The 16993-nt window shown below is 37.8% G+C and overlaps 2 protein-coding genes across 4 annotated transcripts in view; one reads left to right on the forward strand and one right to left on the reverse strand.

Moving 5' to 3' along the window:
• Positions 1–9022, forward strand: part of NUP54 (nucleoporin 54) — a 34654-nt gene extending 25632 nt beyond the window's left edge. For both annotated transcript variants that reach the window (XM_007455423.1, XM_007455424.1), the window contains 4 exons: positions 933–1040; positions 5281–5400; positions 5951–6061; positions 8171–9022. In XM_007455423.1, coding sequence (XP_007455485.1) covers positions 933–1040; positions 5281–5400; positions 5951–6061; positions 8171–8299 — 468 coding nt within the window. In that variant the 3' untranslated portion in view covers positions 8300–9022. The remainder of the gene's footprint in view (positions 1–932; positions 1041–5280; positions 5401–5950; positions 6062–8170) is intronic.
• A 2046-nt stretch (positions 9023–11068) lies between these two features.
• Positions 11069–16993, reverse strand: part of ART3 (ADP-ribosyltransferase 3 (inactive)) — a 36232-nt gene continuing 30307 nt past the window's right edge. The window contains exons 6-11 of one of the 2 annotated variants that reach the window (XM_007455425.1): positions 16808–16840; positions 16163–16195; positions 15506–15538; positions 14157–14189; positions 12834–12863; positions 11069–11205 (exon numbers count right to left, since the gene is read on the reverse strand). In XM_007455425.1, coding sequence (XP_007455487.1) covers positions 11069–11205; positions 12834–12863; positions 14157–14189; positions 15506–15538; positions 16163–16195; positions 16808–16840 — 299 coding nt within the window. The remainder of the gene's footprint in view (positions 11206–12833; positions 12864–14156; positions 14190–15505; positions 15539–16162; positions 16196–16807; positions 16841–16993) is intronic. The other variant, XM_007455426.1, reaches the window with a different exon arrangement.

The raw sequence follows: 16993 nt of genomic DNA on the forward strand, positions 1-16993 counted from the left end.
TCAAAGATCCAGAGACATAAAAATGTCTTCAGTTGTGTAATATCCTTCCTTTTCCCCTCCACTGTGAGCATATCCCTCCATAATATTCTGTTACAGTTGATATTGGACTATATACTACATTTTAGGCCCCTCCTGCATGTCACTTTATAGATCTTAACTTTTTCCATTAATGGCCTGGTTGTTGGCTCTGTTCTACAGTATTACTTCAAGTTCCTTAATTATTTCTGAAGTACATTATTTATTTTTTTTTTTTTTGCGGTGCGCGGGCCTCTCACTGTCGTGGCCTCTCCCACTGCGGAGCACAGGCCCCGGACGCGCAGGCTCAGTGGCCATGGCTCACGGGCCCAGCCGCTCCGTGGCATGTGGGATCTTCCCGGACCGGGGCACGAACCCGCGTCCCCTGCATTGGCAGGCAGACTCTCAACCACTGCGCCACCAGGGAAGCCCAAGAAATATATTATTTTTCTATATACTTTGCCTCATCACTAAATTTTCTGGAGTTCTAAAGAAATTTTTTTTTTGTTTTTTTTTTTTTTTTTTTTTTTGCGGTGCGCGGGCCTCTCACTGTCGTGGCCTCTCCCACTGCGGAGCACAGGCCCCGGACGCGCAGGCTCAGTGGCCATGGCTCACGGGCCCAGCCGCTCCGTGGCATGTGGGATCTTCCCGGACCGGGGCACGAACCCGTGACCCCTGCATTGGCAGGCGGACTCTCAACCACTGCGCCACCAGGGTAGCCCCTAAAGAAATTTTTGAATGGTACTTTTTAATTTTTAAATGTACAAAAGTGGAAGAAATATAAAAGGAGATTTAAAGGAAAAGAGTTTATATTTTGAAAGATGAATCATAGGCTCATTTTTATATAGGTAAACCTGATAAATAGTTGTGATACCTATATTTGATTTACCTTAAAAATTTTTTTTTTTTAAAAACAGATCATATCTGAAGATATTGGTGAATTACAGAAGAATCAGACTACAACTATGGCCAAAATTGCACAATACAAGAGGAAACTCATGGACCTTTCCCATAGAACCTTACAGGTAGTAATTTGAGCTTTTTTCCAACATTTATAAGACTGTATACACGATGGAAATGCTAAATATGGATTTTTACAATAGAAAAAAACAGACTAAAAGGAAATAACAATAATAGTCCGAAACTGAAAGTACCAAACTTTCTTATTAAAACCTGGAAGTTGGAGGAGAGATCTTACAGGACTGGGTGAAGAACGTGAAAATATCCTAAAATTAGCATTTTATTGAGAGGGTGGGGGGAAAGCAGTGGAAAAAAAAGGCATTGTGGTGCAAGAAAAGTATGCATCAGATCATTAATATCTGGTTTTCATAAAAATAGTAGGAAAATACAGTTTTGATTTTGAGTGCTAGAAAAGGGAGTGCAACTGTTAATGAATGAAAAACAATAGAACTTGCAAATTAACAAGAGGAATTAAAAGAATGAATAGCAACAAAAGTTGAAATTATCAATGAAAACAAACATTATATAGCAGAATCAGTGGGATACAGCAAAAGCTACACTCAGAGGACAATTTATAACCTTAAAAAATCTTCATTTTTAAAAGTACAAATGCAAAAAGTAAAGAACTTAGTACTGATCTTAAGTTAGAAAAATACTATCGATAAGCCAACAGAAACCAGTAAGAGAGAAAGATAAAGTGAAATAAACTTTAAAAATTAATCGTAATAGAAAGATTAAATGGAAAAGCTGTTTCTTTGAAAATACCATTAAGGGACTTCGCTGGTGGCCCAGTGGCTAAGACTTCCACGCTCCCAATGCAGGGGGCCTGGGTTTGATCCCTGGTCAGGGAACTATATCCCATATGCTGCAGCTATGGGTTCACATGCTGCACCTAAAGATCCTGCACGCTGCAACTAAAAGATCCCACATGCTGCAACTAAAAGATTCTGCATGCCGCAACTAAGACCCGGCACAGCCAAATAAATAAATAATTTAAGAAGAAAAAAAGACCATTAAAATGGCGAAACATGAGTCTGAAGAAGGAAAAAAAGACTCATCTCATGAGCCTGAAGAAGGTAAAGAAAAATTAGAAGTGAGAAAGGAGACATTACCACAGATATACACAAGAGAATAAGAAAATACTGCAATGGAATTCACAGCAGTAAACTGAGAAGTTAGAGAAAACATGATTTTCTAGCAAAATTGATCTACAGAGAAAAATCTTAAAATAGACAAATACCATAGAAGCAATTGGGAAAGTTATTAAAGATCAGCCATGGAAAAAGCACCAAGGTCAGATAGTTTCATTGCTGAATTTTGTCTAACCATTAAAGAGCTAATTCCAAAGTTACTTTATTTCAGACAAAATGAAAAATATGGATTTTTTTAACAGTTTGAGATATAATTCATATACCATACAATTCACCTATTTAATGTAATTCAGTGATTTTTAGTATATTCATAGTTTTGTACAAACATCACCACAGTCAGTTTTAGAACATTTTTATCACTCTAAAAACAAACTCCATACCCATTAGCAGCAACTCCCCATTTCATCCCAAACCCCCCCAGCCCTAGGCAACCACTTTCTGTTTGTATGGATTTGCCTCTTCTGGACACTTCATATAAATGAAATCATATGGTATGTGGTATTTTTTTTTTTTTTTGGCGGTACGCGGGCCTCTCACTATTGTGGCCTTTCCCGTTGCGGAGCACAGGCTCCGGACGCGCAGGCTCAGCGGCCATGGCTCACGGGCCCAGCCGCTCCGCGGCATGTGGGAATACCCAGCTACAGCCTCCACGTGAATGTTTATTGCAGCTTTATTCTTAATTGACAAAAAGTGGAGGCAACCAAAATGTCCTTGAATAAGTGAATAGATTTAAAAAAATGATACATTCATATAAAAAATATAATCAAAGGAAATCAAGTCACAGAAAGACAAGGAAGAGCCTTCAATGTGTATCACTAAGTAAAAGTGAAGTCTGAAAGTCTGCATACTGTATGTTTCTGTCAATGTAAAATCTGCACTGTACAAAGTTAGACAGGAAAGAATTATTGAGACTATTGCAGTGGAGGAGAGAGACTGAACTCAACCCCACTGAAACAAAATTCAGGAGTATTTTTAAGCACAGGGGCTGTCTAGTGGAAAATTACTGGAGGAAATTAGAGGGAAGGTTGATCAATGAGTGTGTCCAACACATTGAGTTACTCCTGAGTAAATGTTATTCCTGAACAAAAGTTTTTCTGTTTAATTAGGCCATCTGTGTTTGCTAATTGGTGCCCATGTAAGTTATGCCCCAACCATGGAATAGAGACTGGAAGATAGGGTTGCTATCTCCTTCCATGTTTACATTTCAAAGAAATGGTTCCCTCATCATTAATAAAATCATTTCCCAGGATTGTAAAACTGGCTAGAGGCTGGGAGGAAACGTCCATACATTTCAAAGGGGCAGAGAAAGAGTTTACAATTATAAGTTTTCTAAAGTAAATGCTCTAAGAAAACGAATGTTAGGGGTTTATAGTCAGAAAGAAATCTGTCTACAGTTTAATTAAGCTGAGAAGAATGTTAAGGCAGTGTTGATCATTCCAGCTAAATGCAATTCTGGAAAAGGCAAGACTACGGAGATGGTAGAAAGATGGATGATTGCCAGGCTGGGGAAAATTAGGTGATGTGGAGAATGAGAGAGTTTTATGTGCACTGAAACAGTTCTGTATGATACCATAATGATGGATACAAGACATCCCATAGAACTGTACAAGACAAGGAATGAACACCACTGTAAACTAGGACATTTAGTTAATAGTAAAATATCAATATTGGTTCATTGATTATAACAACTGACTACCATAAGTACAATATGCTAATAATAGGGGTAACTGGGTGGTGAGGAGGCTGAGGAGTCGAGGGGGGTATATGAAAAAACCTTTACATTTAACTCAAATTTTATGTAAATTTACAACTGTTTAAAAAAATAAAATCTATGCAGTAAAAAAAAAAAAAAAATTAAAATCTTTCAGTTTATAAATAAAGATAACTGTTTTGAGAATAGCTGCTGGGGGGGGGGGACAAAAAAGATAGTGAAGGGGACTTGCCTTATCAAATTTTAGAACCTATTTAAAGCTCTTATAATCAAATCAATATGGGATTGATGTAGGATTGGATATAAAGATCCATAGAAAAGAACAGACAATCCAGAAATAGATGCACATGTATCTTAATATGACAAAGGTGGTATTTCAGTTCAGTGGGTTTATTTAATAAGTAATGCTAGAGTAACTGGCTACCCATCTGAAAAATAAAATTAGACCACTATATCACACCATATACAAAAATAAGGTGTACTAACTAAAGACTTAACACTAAGAAATTTGTGAGGCTGCATGTACAACCTAGGGACTGGAGAGACCTTTAGCTAGAAAGCCAGAAACTGTAAAACAAAATTGACTATGTAAGAATTAGAAAATTTTGTATAGTAAAAGGTAACAGAAGCCATTTGTCAATAGTCAAGTGATTTCAGAAAAATTTGAATTTGCAAACAGCACTGATTTCAGTTGTAGTGTTTGTACTATACAGAGATCCTATAATTTGACCTAAAAAACCCCAAGTGAAATATGGGCAAAGAATGTATAAAGGCAGTTCACAGAAGAACAGATGCAAAGTAGTTCTTAACCATTAAAAGATGGTCCTTTAACATTCAAGGGGGGGAATTCCCTGGTGGTCCAGTGGTTATAACTCTGCGCTTCCACTTCAGGGGGTCCAGGTTTGATCCCGGTCGGGGAGCTAAGATCCTGCTAGCCGATCCCACAGGCCAAGTGGTGCGGCCAAAAAAAAGAAATACATTCAAGGGAATGTAGGTTTTTAAAAAAATTTGCGTGATCTCTTTAATACTCATCGGGAGGATCTTTGGGAAAGCAATCTAGCAGCTTCTAAAGATTGAACACACACACTTTTGAACCCAGCAGTCTCATTCCTGGGGGTCTATACCAGTAAATAAAGATATATATACAAAAATGTTTATTATAGCATTGTTCATAGTGTCAAAACTAGAAATAAAATATATGCCCCTCAAGAACACTTGAGTTTATTAATAATGCATGAAAATTATGTAGTCTTTAAAAGAAACAAATTAATGTAACTTGCCTAATAAAAATGGGCAAACATAATTCAAATCTTGAACTGTTAATGATTCTAACTATTGTTAGTGTATTCAGCTAATTTCTTTCAACAGTTGATGTGTAATAAAATTACCTGCATAACTGAAAAGAGATGATTCTATCGTTATCGGTGGGTTTTCTTTGTATAGGTCCTAATCAAACAGGAAATTCAGAGGAAGAGTGGGTATGCCATCCAAGCTGATGAAGAGCAGTTACGAGTTCAGCTAGATACAATTCAGTGTGAACTAAATGCCCCTACTCAGTTTAAGGTAAGCACTTATAAGACCATAAAGCTAGAGTTTGTTTCAGGTGGATCTGCAGAGCAATGTTACTTGGTCTTCAAAAAGAGGAATTTTGTATACCTGTTTTTTATTAAGTATTTGTACTCTTTAATCAAAACTTCCTTTCTAAAGTAGACTCTTAATCATGATGTTTTGGGCTTGTATTAGTGTTTCAAGTAATGTACAGAGGGAGAATTGACACCTTTAATTAGAGTAGTACCTATCCTTTTAAAATAAAACATTCTCTTTTAGAAATGGTTGCTGTTGTGAGCAGTTGTAATTCAACTCAGTATTTTTATTTATTTATTTGGTTGTGCCGGGTCTTAGTTGTGGCAGACGGGCTCCTTAGTTGCAGCTTGCTGGCTCCTTAGTTGCAGCAGGCGGGCTCCTTAGTTGTGGCATGCAAACTCTTATTTGTGGCATGCATGTGGGATCTAGTTCCCTGACCAGGGATTGAACCCGGGCCCCCTGCTTTGGGAGTGCCGAGTCCTATCCACCGTGACACCAGGGAAGTCCCTCAACTCTGTATTATTTTTAGGGCCGACTGAATGAACTGATGTCCCAGATCAGGATGCAGAATCATTTTGGAGCAGTCAAATCTGAAGAAAGATATTACATAGATGCAGATCTGTTACGAGAAATCAAGCAGGTAAGTGTTGCACTAGAGTCACCTTTTAAAAAGGTGAATTCACCACTTCACATCCATTAGGATGGCTGTTATCCAAAAAAAAAAAAAACCCAGAAAATAACAAGGATTTAGAGGATGTGAAGAAAATGGAACCCTCATGCACTGCTAGCAGCAATGTAAAAATGGTTCCTCAAAATATTAAACATAGAATTACAATATAGTCCAGCAATTCTGCTTCTGGGTGCATACCTAAAAGAATTGAAAGTAGGGACTCAAACAGATTATTTGTATAGCCATGTTCATAGAAGCGTTATTCACAGTAGCCAAAGTGGAAGCAATCCAAGTGTCCATAGGTGGATGAATAAACAAAATATATATACACAATGGAATATTAGCCTTAAAAAGGAAGGAAATTCTCACATGCACACACTACATGGGTGAATTTTGAAGACATTATGTGAAATAAGCCAGTTTAAGAGGACAAAAGTTGTATGATTCCACTTATATGGGGTACCTAGAGTAGTCCAGTTCATAGAGGGTAGAATGGTAGTTGCCAGGGGCTGAGGGGAAGGGGAATGGGGAGCTAGTGTTTAATGGGTACGGAAGTTCAGTTTGAGAAGATGAAAAAGTTCAACAGGTAGATGGTAGTGATTGTTGCACAGCATGATTTACTCAGTGCTACTGGACTGGACATAAAATGGTTAAAATGGACATGTTATGTATATTTTCCCACCAAAAAAAAGTTAACCGTTCTCTTCCCCTGTCCCCCACATCAATGAATTCCGAGGTAATACAGACAACTGAAGTACCCTAGACCCTGTTGCTGTGTGTGGGCAGCAGCAGCAGCACCTGGGGGGGGGTCGTTAGAAATGCAGGCACTCAGTCCGTACTCTAGACCCCCGGAAGCTACATTTTTCAAGATCACAGAGTGATTTGTATGCACAGTTAAAGTCTGAGAAGTAACTGCTCTATATCAAATATTCCCAACTTATATGATGCCACATATCAATTATAAATATGTAGAGTTACTGATCCTGTCAGCCCTCAGGGGACCTGGGTGTAGGCTGGGGTAGCCGAAACCTCCAACCACTTGTCTAAGGCTCACTTTCTATGAAGAAGTTGGGACGTACTGCTCTAGCTTAGTTTCATTAGTATAAACATAGAGTGGTTTAATAAAAGCTTATCCAACCATCAACTGTGTCTAAAAAAATATATTAAGATGGTCAACTTTGTGGAACATAGTAGGTAGGATTAATTGGCGTGGCAGGTTGGTATGACCCTGAGGATTTTAGGTAGTTATAAATGTCATCAACAAATCTGATTTTATTATGTGCTTTAGAATGGATATTGCCGTTATATGCAACTAAAAATTAGTTTGGCTTCTGGGTTCTCGAAAAGTATACATACACTTGATTATATTGTAAATTTATATTTACAATAAAATTAACTGAGAAAGATTCCAGCATATTGGAATAAAGAACTATATAAAAGAGTTTATGCAGTAAAATTGGGAATAATATAAACACCTACCTAAGACGATGAAAAGCAGTATATTGTTTTGGAATTGAAGCACCATGGCTCATCACCTGTATCTCAGTTTCTTTATCGGTAGAGAAGAGGTAATAATGGTACCCCCAAAGTGTGTGCTCAAAGGGATTTTAAATGAGTTAATACCCATGAAACTCTTCAAGCTGCCTTAACATCTGGGAAGGACTCTTAGCAATTATAGTTACATCATTATTATCCTCAGTTTGTACTTTAAAACATGGAAATCCTCAGTTTTCAGAATGATTATTTTGTTAGTCATCTATATTTGAGTACCTTCTTGCATTGTTTTAATATACCTTTGTTTTTTATCAAAGGTTGATAAAAGGAACCTTTAAAACTCTGCATCTTTTGTAAAATTTCTGTTACAGATATTGTTCATTGTATATTTGATTTTATTGCTTTTTACAGTAGTATTTTACTGTATTTAAAAGTATTAGCAAAAGATATAGTACAAGTGTTTAAATATGCAGATAATGAGAGCAGCCACTAAGTGCTGTGTTGCTGATAGTGAAAAAATAGCCTTTTTCCTGTGAGTAGCGTGCAGTTTAATAAATACATTGATACTTTTTAAATTCCTTCTAGCATTTGAAACAACAACAGGAAGGCCTTAGCCACTTGATTAGCATCATAAAAGATGACTTAGAAGATATCAAGTTGGTAGAACATGGATTGAATGAAACCATCCACATCAGAGGTGGTGTCTTCAGTTGACAGTTCACAAACTTGTGTTAAAGGTTTGTGAAATACATTTTCTTTTTATATCAGACCTTCCTTAAGAATGAAACTGACCACATGGAGGGGAAAAGAAAGAAAACAATCCTCTCTCCTGACTTGGTTTTTGAGAAGGTTGCTGACAAATTATTATCCATCAAATCTGAAATAACTGTCACTTCACTGCTCTTCAGAGATAGCCTTTGAAAGATTTACATCTAAAAGCTGTAATTACTTTAAAAAAGAAGTACACAATTACCAAAAATATTTCCTATTGTATATTTTTACAACAGCATTCTTCTTAAAAATAATCAGTGTTTAATGATTATTCTCCATTGAGCCTGTACTCTGCTCTCCATAGCAGGTAAATAGGAAATGTCTACTTTGCACATAACAAACTGTATAATTACTTGGCTGTTGGAGATTTGTACTTCAGAATGTAAATGTATGTCAGTTTTTATATTTGTGAATTCATCTGTGGGAGGAGTAAAGAAAATCCAAGAGTATTTAATGATTAATGTGGTTTTCTTTTCATTCTATAAAGATTTGAAAATATATTTTTATATTATTTTACTTATTTGGAATTTACAGAACACACCTAAGCAATTAGGATATAACAAAATTACATTTTATCATTTTTACAACTTTTTTTTAAACCTTTTTATTTCTAAAAAAGATGAAAAGTTATAAATAAATTCTTGATTATAATTACTTTTTATATAATTCTGTCTGGTGCTTTATTTGGCTCTGAGAGAATGGCCATTCATGTCCACACAAATATTAAATCATAATCACAGCTCAAGAATTTCAGTTTTAACCTGGATTTAAGTCTGACTTTACCCTCTAAGGAAAGTATTATCAATACTGATATATTTTGACTAGGGTACAGCAAATAAAAATTACTTCCTGTATCATCCAGGATAAAGAATTCTCTGATACATCATTAGTATCTGAAAACACTGGAAAATCTGAATTAGACATGATAATGTGCAATAGTGATTCTTTAACAACTAGATAATTTTAAACAATTTTTCTGACTACAAACTGCACACCTGGGCTGCATCGTGTTGGCCCCTCTTGGAATGCTTTAACTCTGCATTTCTGCGTAATGCTTTGTCTTATGATGAGAGGTGTTAAGAGAAACAGCCCCATGAACCGTGCCACTGTGTTTATTATGAGGATGGCAAGGAGTGTGATGCACTGTATATCCAGAGGCCTCCCTCTGAGATCCCACTGAAGGAATCTGTCAAGATGCAGACTAGCTAGCTAACGGTTGTGTAGGAGACACAAACAAGGTTCATGGGGCTGTTTCTTATAACACCTCTCATCTTCCTCATCCATGTAGCCGAATGTGGAAGGAGTTTGCCCCTCTACACACCTTCTACCGTGGGAAGAGCTGGTGATCTAATAGATGAGAACTGTTACTCATTGAGCCACATTCTCTGTTGGGCAGATGGCTAATCATGCATACCAGGCTTACTTCTCTAGCCTTTCATTTGTTGTATTGTTAGGTTTCTAATTTCACAAGCCCTAGATAGGGCTCGGGGTCTGCCTTTTAAAGACAGGCCCAGTTAGCCTCCTAAGGTTTGATCCTGCTGGTGACTACATGGGTAAGGCAAGGCCTGTGGTCCTTGTTCATGTAGCTGGTTAGATAACTGGACTTGGTCTGTACCTGAGTTGTGTTCCAAGCAACTGATAACCAAGTTCTCGATTTGGGTGGACATGAGAAGAAAAGACCAGCTTTGGCCTCTGGACTAAGTTGTGTTCTCCAGCACAATTTATAGATGTTCTGTGAACTGGCTAATGGTTCTTGTGATAAGTCCACTCAAAATTCTGAACATGAAGAGAGGTAAATGGTAGAATTAAAGCACACTGGACCCCCTAACACCTAGTTGAGATTTCATGTAGTTTTTCTGAATCTCTGAAAGTGGCCTTAAGTCCTTTTTTGAAACACTGGCAGTGTAAACAAGTGTCAGTTACCAAAGCCCATGCCTAAATCAATTATTTTTCAACCACCACAATACCCGGGGTAAAAGACTACTGTACTGTACTCATTTTCCTTGCTTACTGAGCCCACATATTCATTCATTCAGTACTGTCTGCCCTCCTGGGTTAACATGAGGTTCAAGTTAGGGACTATGTATGTGAAATACTTGGTAAACTGTTGTGTTTATAACAATATAAGGCGTTCATATATAGAAGGAAAATGAAGAGACTGAAAGAATACACTATTTGAATAGAAGTCAAAGTTTGATCCTTTAAAGTAGAACGCCTTTAAATTCTAATTAGGAATTAAATTCAGGTTAACCATTAGCATTACTGACATTTTAATATCTAGCAATTCTACTGAAATTATAGCTAATAATTTTAAAGTCTTATTGAATTAAATCAAAAGTATACAGTTTTTTGCAATCATAAGATTAATATAGAAATAAGTGAAAAATGAATTCTGTGACATCTGGGTCAGCTACCTGAATTTGCTAATTACATTAATATGTAATTCTCATTTCATCAAATGACTTTGGCCAACAAGTGAAAAATACATCATTCCTTTTGATGATTTCTGTGGGATGCCTGTAGCATATTTCAAGTAATAAAGAATATCAAAAAGCTAGTCTGTCTTGAAACTTACCTTGAAATTATCAGAATCTCAGTGTTTGAAAGTATTGAAGCACAAACATCTCTGTACTGTTCTGTACTAAAGCACTCGAGTCTAATAAATAAATAAATCAGCAACCCCCCCCCCCAAAAAAAATTAAAAAGAATGTATCACACTACAGAGCAACAGAGATTTAGAGCAGAAACACTGATTAAAATGATGAATGTCCCAAACGGTGGAAGGAGCATTTTGCCAGATGATGCAGAGATATGGGTTTTGGGACCTGGAACTGGACCTGGAGCTGGAGCTGTTAATGAGAAGACATAGTCATTGACACAGGTCATTTTTAGTATCAAGTTTCATCCACCTGCACCATATATCCTGAATATGTGAACATCCAGGTTGAGTTTTACATGAAGTAACGCTAACCAGGACAACTTTAAAATAAATACAGTTCATTACAGGTTTGGGGCTATATTTTCATATATATCATCAGGGTGTGCTGATCTAGGTTTTATCTAAGATTTCACAGGCTTTTTAGTATCTACGTAGACAAGGTAGTTTTTTGTTCAAGTTCTCTAGAATTTCTTGGCAATTTAAAATTTTCATTTTCTGTATATGCAAGATGAAGTTTAATTCTGTGTCTTTTCTATTTCAAGACAGTATATTTCATATGCATATTCTACCAATATACAGTGTAATATTTTACAGTGTAAAAAATTGCATTTTTTAAACAGCCCTGCAAAGCTGATAAAAAAAATTTTTTTCCCTCTATACGTAAAACACTACTCTGGAGAAAACTCCTTCCCTTTCACCTGAACTAGTGGAAGGAGGTACAGTGGAGTCCAGCCATCTCAGGATGGTCTGTTTCACACTGCCCTTAACTCAGATATCTGACTTCTGACTGTTTTGGTTTAGACTGTACAAGGGAAGACTGATTGGAAATATCCAAATGGGATCACCACTCACATAAATGAAACCAAGAGAAATAGCTAGTAAATGTTATAAAAGCCTTCAACTCATAAATTTACTTGCCATAATTATAAACGTGCAGTTATATGTATACAGGTGGGGAAAACGGACAAGCAGATGCACTCATGCATTAGTTTGCTGCTAGAGAGAAGTGGTTCTCAAGGGGGCTGCATTGCCCCCTAAGGCAGTTTGGAAATTTGTCAGAGTATATTTTTGATTGTCACGGCACTGGGGTGGAAGTAGAGGGCTAGTATCCTGCAGTGCTCTCGACAGTCTTGCACAATGAAAAATCGACCCACTTGCACATAAATTTCAAATGCACTGCTAGACATATATATGTTAAAAACCTATGTATAATGCTCAAACCCAGAACCTAAGTTTTACATATATGCAAAATATTTTTGGATAGTTTTAATAAACACTGGTTTCTATTCTAGTGCCCCTGGTATTTCTTCACTTTCATTTTCTTATATTTGTAAAGAATAGCTTCCAGTCCTCTCTCTTAAATCCAGATTTCTCTGTGTAAATAAATACAATCTACTTCATGACGTCTTCTAGAATAATCTAGGCATTTACATATTGAAATGTATATAATTTTGTCATATAGTTAGGACATTATATTGATTTTTTTATGGTGCAAGTGGGACTTATTTATGAATCTTATTTCAGGATACCTTTATAAAATATTTGTTCTAAAAAGAGAGAATTGGGTTGCAGGGTTGAGAACCATTGCTCGAAAAAGTACAGTCTATATACACAGTTGAAAATGAGCGCTTAAGAAGCAAAATCAAGTTGCCCCCACCGCATTTGCACATACAAGCATTTGGATATGACATTATACCCTGTTATGATGCTTTAAACTCTTGAGATTTTGTTCCTTTTATTGAGAGAAAATAAATTTCTCAGTTTTTCTGTATTGCAGAAACAGACATTTATCAACTAAGGAAATGAGATATTTCTTACCAGGACTGTCGATATCTTGACTTTTGTCTTCTAAAATATAAACAGATTTTGAGTTAACTGCATTGTACACAGATTTATCCCAAAGAGAAAAATCTGATTAAATGATTAAGCTAATTTGGTTATCTCTGCGTGTGGGACTGAGGGGCAGGGCATTAGTTTTAGAGGTATAGGTGGGACTGGGGGAAGGGTTCAGTGTTTAAACATTTGCATGCTTTGAAATTTTTTACCGTGTGTGTGTGTGTGTGTGTGTGTGTGTGTGTGTGTGTGTGTGTGTTTCCATTAAAAGAAAGGTTAAACTTTGTTAAAAAAGAAAAGTCTTTTTTCTACATATTGAACTCAGATTCCCAAGTACAACCATAACACTAATCATTTATTGAATGCTTACTGTGTGTCACGCATTGACCAAATGCTTTATGTACATTATTACCTTCACTTGTTACACTCCTAGTAGGTAGTAGAGTTATCCATATTATACAGAAATTCCCCAAAACTTGCATAAAATCACAGAGGTAATCAGTGGTAGTTCAAACCCTCTGCTCTTACTTACTATGCTATTCTAACTCCAAGTGTGTTAGCATTGAAATATTACAATATTGCCATATTCTGACAGCTTTGAAGCCAAATGCCAATTCTAGGAGCCCAGGTTAGAGGTGTATTTTCTATAACTACATCTAGCTGGAAGACAAGTGTCATGTGACAGAAAATGAACAAAACTTGAAAAGTTTGGGTCTTGACTTGTCTCATATTTCCATCTCTGAAACGGTGATAACAATATTTCTTTTATTGGATTATATGAGATCCTGTGTAAATGTTTTGACACCACTTTTTAAAAAGCCTGCACTACACACAGCTTTCTAGGAGAGGGCACGGTACAAAACAGTCCCAGCAAAACTGAGTGGCCTATTTGTTGGAGGACAGAGAGATAAAGGGCACAGAATGGATGGTGCTACACTGTACGGTTCTCACACACACCTCTTTGATGATGCTATTCCTGTAACTACAGATTCTCTCACGGTAGCCTGCGCACCCTCGGAAGCCTCCTGTTCCATTCTGGAATAGAAAGGCGCAGCGGGCAGCCAACTGTCCCAGTTTCAGGTCAACTGCCTTTTTCTCTGCCTGACCCAGGGAACCATAATAGCAGTCTGCTGCACACACTGAAGGGAGTTCTCAACATTTGCCCCTCTGGCTTGCAGCCTGGGGTGTCAGAAGCTGTGCAGCTCAAGTGTCCTCTCCCCATCCCCCTTAAAATGGAGCTAACTGAACGATTATGGTAAAGGACTCAGAACCCCATGGTGCCTCCACCCCCAGAAAAGAATTTATTACCAGGTTTTTCACCCAGTTGTAACATTTTTATTCCTAAATAAAAAAAAGATTTTCAGATAATAATAAAGGCATCTACCATTTACTACTATTTTAAAGCACCATTCATTTTGCCAGTACTTTTATCTCATTAGGACTTTAATCAGTCTTGCAAGACAGAAATCTTCATTGTACAGATGTGGGAGCAGAGGTGCAGAAAAGTGAAATAAAGTTACCTCTACACAAAGTTACCCAGAGTAAAATGGCAGAGGAGAGACTTCATGAAGTTGGGTCTGTCTGTCCACACAGACCAGACCGTGTTCACCCTCCACATGCTGCTCAGCAGCTGCCTTTCAGGCAGCCGGGGCGCCTAGTAAGGTGCCAGCGAGAGTACTATGCAAACTCAGGTCCAGCGAGCTGAAGAGATGTAGACACACAAAGTGTGTCATCAGTGTCATTAGAGGTTCACTTCAAAGTCGCGGCCAAATAAGCCCAACAGTTCCAATCTGGGTGAATATAAAAGTATTGCTGGAACCTCTCTCTCTGGGTCTGTCAAGTGCTTTAGATCATGAACTGGGAATGGCTGTTTCTGTACACAGCACACATTATCCAAAGGCAGCAGTATGAGGCAAACTCAGTACTGTGCGGATGGATGTCATTTAGCAGATGCCAACAATCTAATTTCCTTAACAGATGATCATTCCATAATAACAAAACCTAACAAATTATTTTCAAAACACTACATGAGCTCGGAAGCGGGACTGAACCATTAGACAGGGGCTTGCGCCCTGAGATTTTGTGTTTTTATAGTCCTTACAGATATCCCTATAAGGTAACATGACATGTGTTAGCCACCTTTGAAAGACGACAATTCTGAGGCCTAGAGAAGTCTTATTACTGTCCATAGCTCTCTGGTAAAATATTAGATAATGTCCACTTTTTTTTTTAACTTCTTCTTGTCTCAGGAAAAAAATTAAGTTTGAGGGCCGTTTTCATTTTTTTCCTCCCCTGTAAGCGTGAGTTCTGAGGCCCTTTTGACTTGACAGGAGTCATACTGTTCAGTTTCTCTGGCCACAGAAACTCAAGGCCCCACCCTCAGCAACAGCCTCATACTTTTTAAATACCTGCTTTCATGGTTGTATCTTGAAGGTAGGTTAAATGTGTCATGATAAGTATACTGGAAAAACACTAAAGGAACCACAAGTTTTAAGAAACAGGTACTTGGTCATAAGGTAAGAGACCTGGGTCCTTCACTCACTCACGTGATCTTGCTGTGCAAAGTACTTTGCCTCCCTTGCGTATCTAATGGTGACAATTATATCTGTACTCCCCAGATTGGCAGCTTCCTCTCCAGCATGCCTAGCATTGCTTACCAGGTAGTGAAAATGGTTCTGGAGTTTTCATTCCTATGTGAGAAAGAAATTTTCAGTGACTTGCAGTTTGTTCCAGTGAGTACAATTTCCAAACTCCTTCTCGTCTCATGAACTCAAGAGATACAAGCACCAAAGGTCCCACTGCACTGTAGTTTCTGGCTTTTTACTTGAAAGTTCTGGCTACATGAACCCTCACGGTGCAAATCCATGCCAAACTCAGAGGAGCCTTCTGCCATGGTGCCTCATTAAGTCTGCCTCTATGCCAGGCGAGTACTATGCTTAGTTACCTGGCGATCCTAGATGCTGAGATGTCATTAGCCAAAGCTAACAGTTAGCTTTTGCATGAAGTTGAAGTTTCTTTTGAGTACCTTTAGCTATAGAATCTAAGGCTGGACTGCATGTATCCAGGTCCCAGCAGCCTTGCCTTCAGCCATGCCCCCAGCAGAGCTAACTTTCCTGCTCCAGGAAGGCATGGACACTAGGGAGGAAAGGTACTTTTCTATGCTCTTCCCCAGCTAAATCTTTGTAGAATGACTGGCAGGCAGCTGTAAGCGAAATATTAATGAATAATAATCTCATGACAATATTCTCTTTAATACACGGGGGGATCCTTCTCTTCTCATACTTTGGCCAAGAAAGTAAACAAAGCTGTCTTACCAGGTATTTGGGTGGCTTCTTGGCTCTTCATACCTGAAGACAGAAATGAATATTGGTTAGTATTAATCAACTATCTTGCATTGTTAATGCTCCCTTTGGTCTATACCTCCCCCATCTTCAACCCCACCCCCACCCCCAAAAAAAGGAAAAAGAAAACAGTAACAACAAAAACATCTTTCAATTGCTCTTCATTCTCTAACTGGACAAAGCCCAGACTCCTTATGGTGGAGTTCAAGAACTTCATTATCTGGCCAACCTTATCTTCATAAGGCAGTCAGTCCCAGTACATCGGTTTTTAAATGAAATAGTACTGGGTCTAAGTCTCTGCTTGGTTTAGCTCTATTGTCATAGTTATTAGCTCTATGATTGCGCAGGCTTAATCCCTCTGACCTTCATTTCCTTATTTACGCAAAAGAAATACCTTGTAGGTTTGTAGTCAGTGGTGATTAAAGGTGACGCATTATAAAACTGCTTAGTACATTACTGCATGGAACATAATAATCTCTCAATAACTAGAGTCCCTCTGTTTTGACTTAACTTATTCCTCAAACTCTCCACGTCCAGTAACGTCCTTAGTTCTAGGAGTCCTCATGCCTCCTCCTAACCTTGTGGCTAGTCTCTGAGAGTGAGTAGAAGATCACTTACCAGGTAAGACTGTGGACTCCTGGCTTTTCGTTCCTGAAGATGAGAATAGGAAATATTTAGTGATAAACGCAGTAAGCTTGAAATTTTAACCTTATATTTACATAGCTATTTACAGTGGAAAACTCGAAAAGCTTTGAGAGATGACCCACTCTCAAAGCTTTTAGAGTTTGGGGGAAAAGGGAAAGA

The sequence above is a fragment of the Lipotes vexillifer genome, unplaced genomic scaffold (assembly GCF_000442215.2).
Source record: "Lipotes vexillifer unplaced genomic scaffold, Lipotes_vexillifer_v1.1 scaffold749, whole genome shotgun sequence".
Lineage (NCBI taxonomy): Eukaryota > Metazoa > Chordata > Mammalia > Artiodactyla > Lipotidae > Lipotes > Lipotes vexillifer.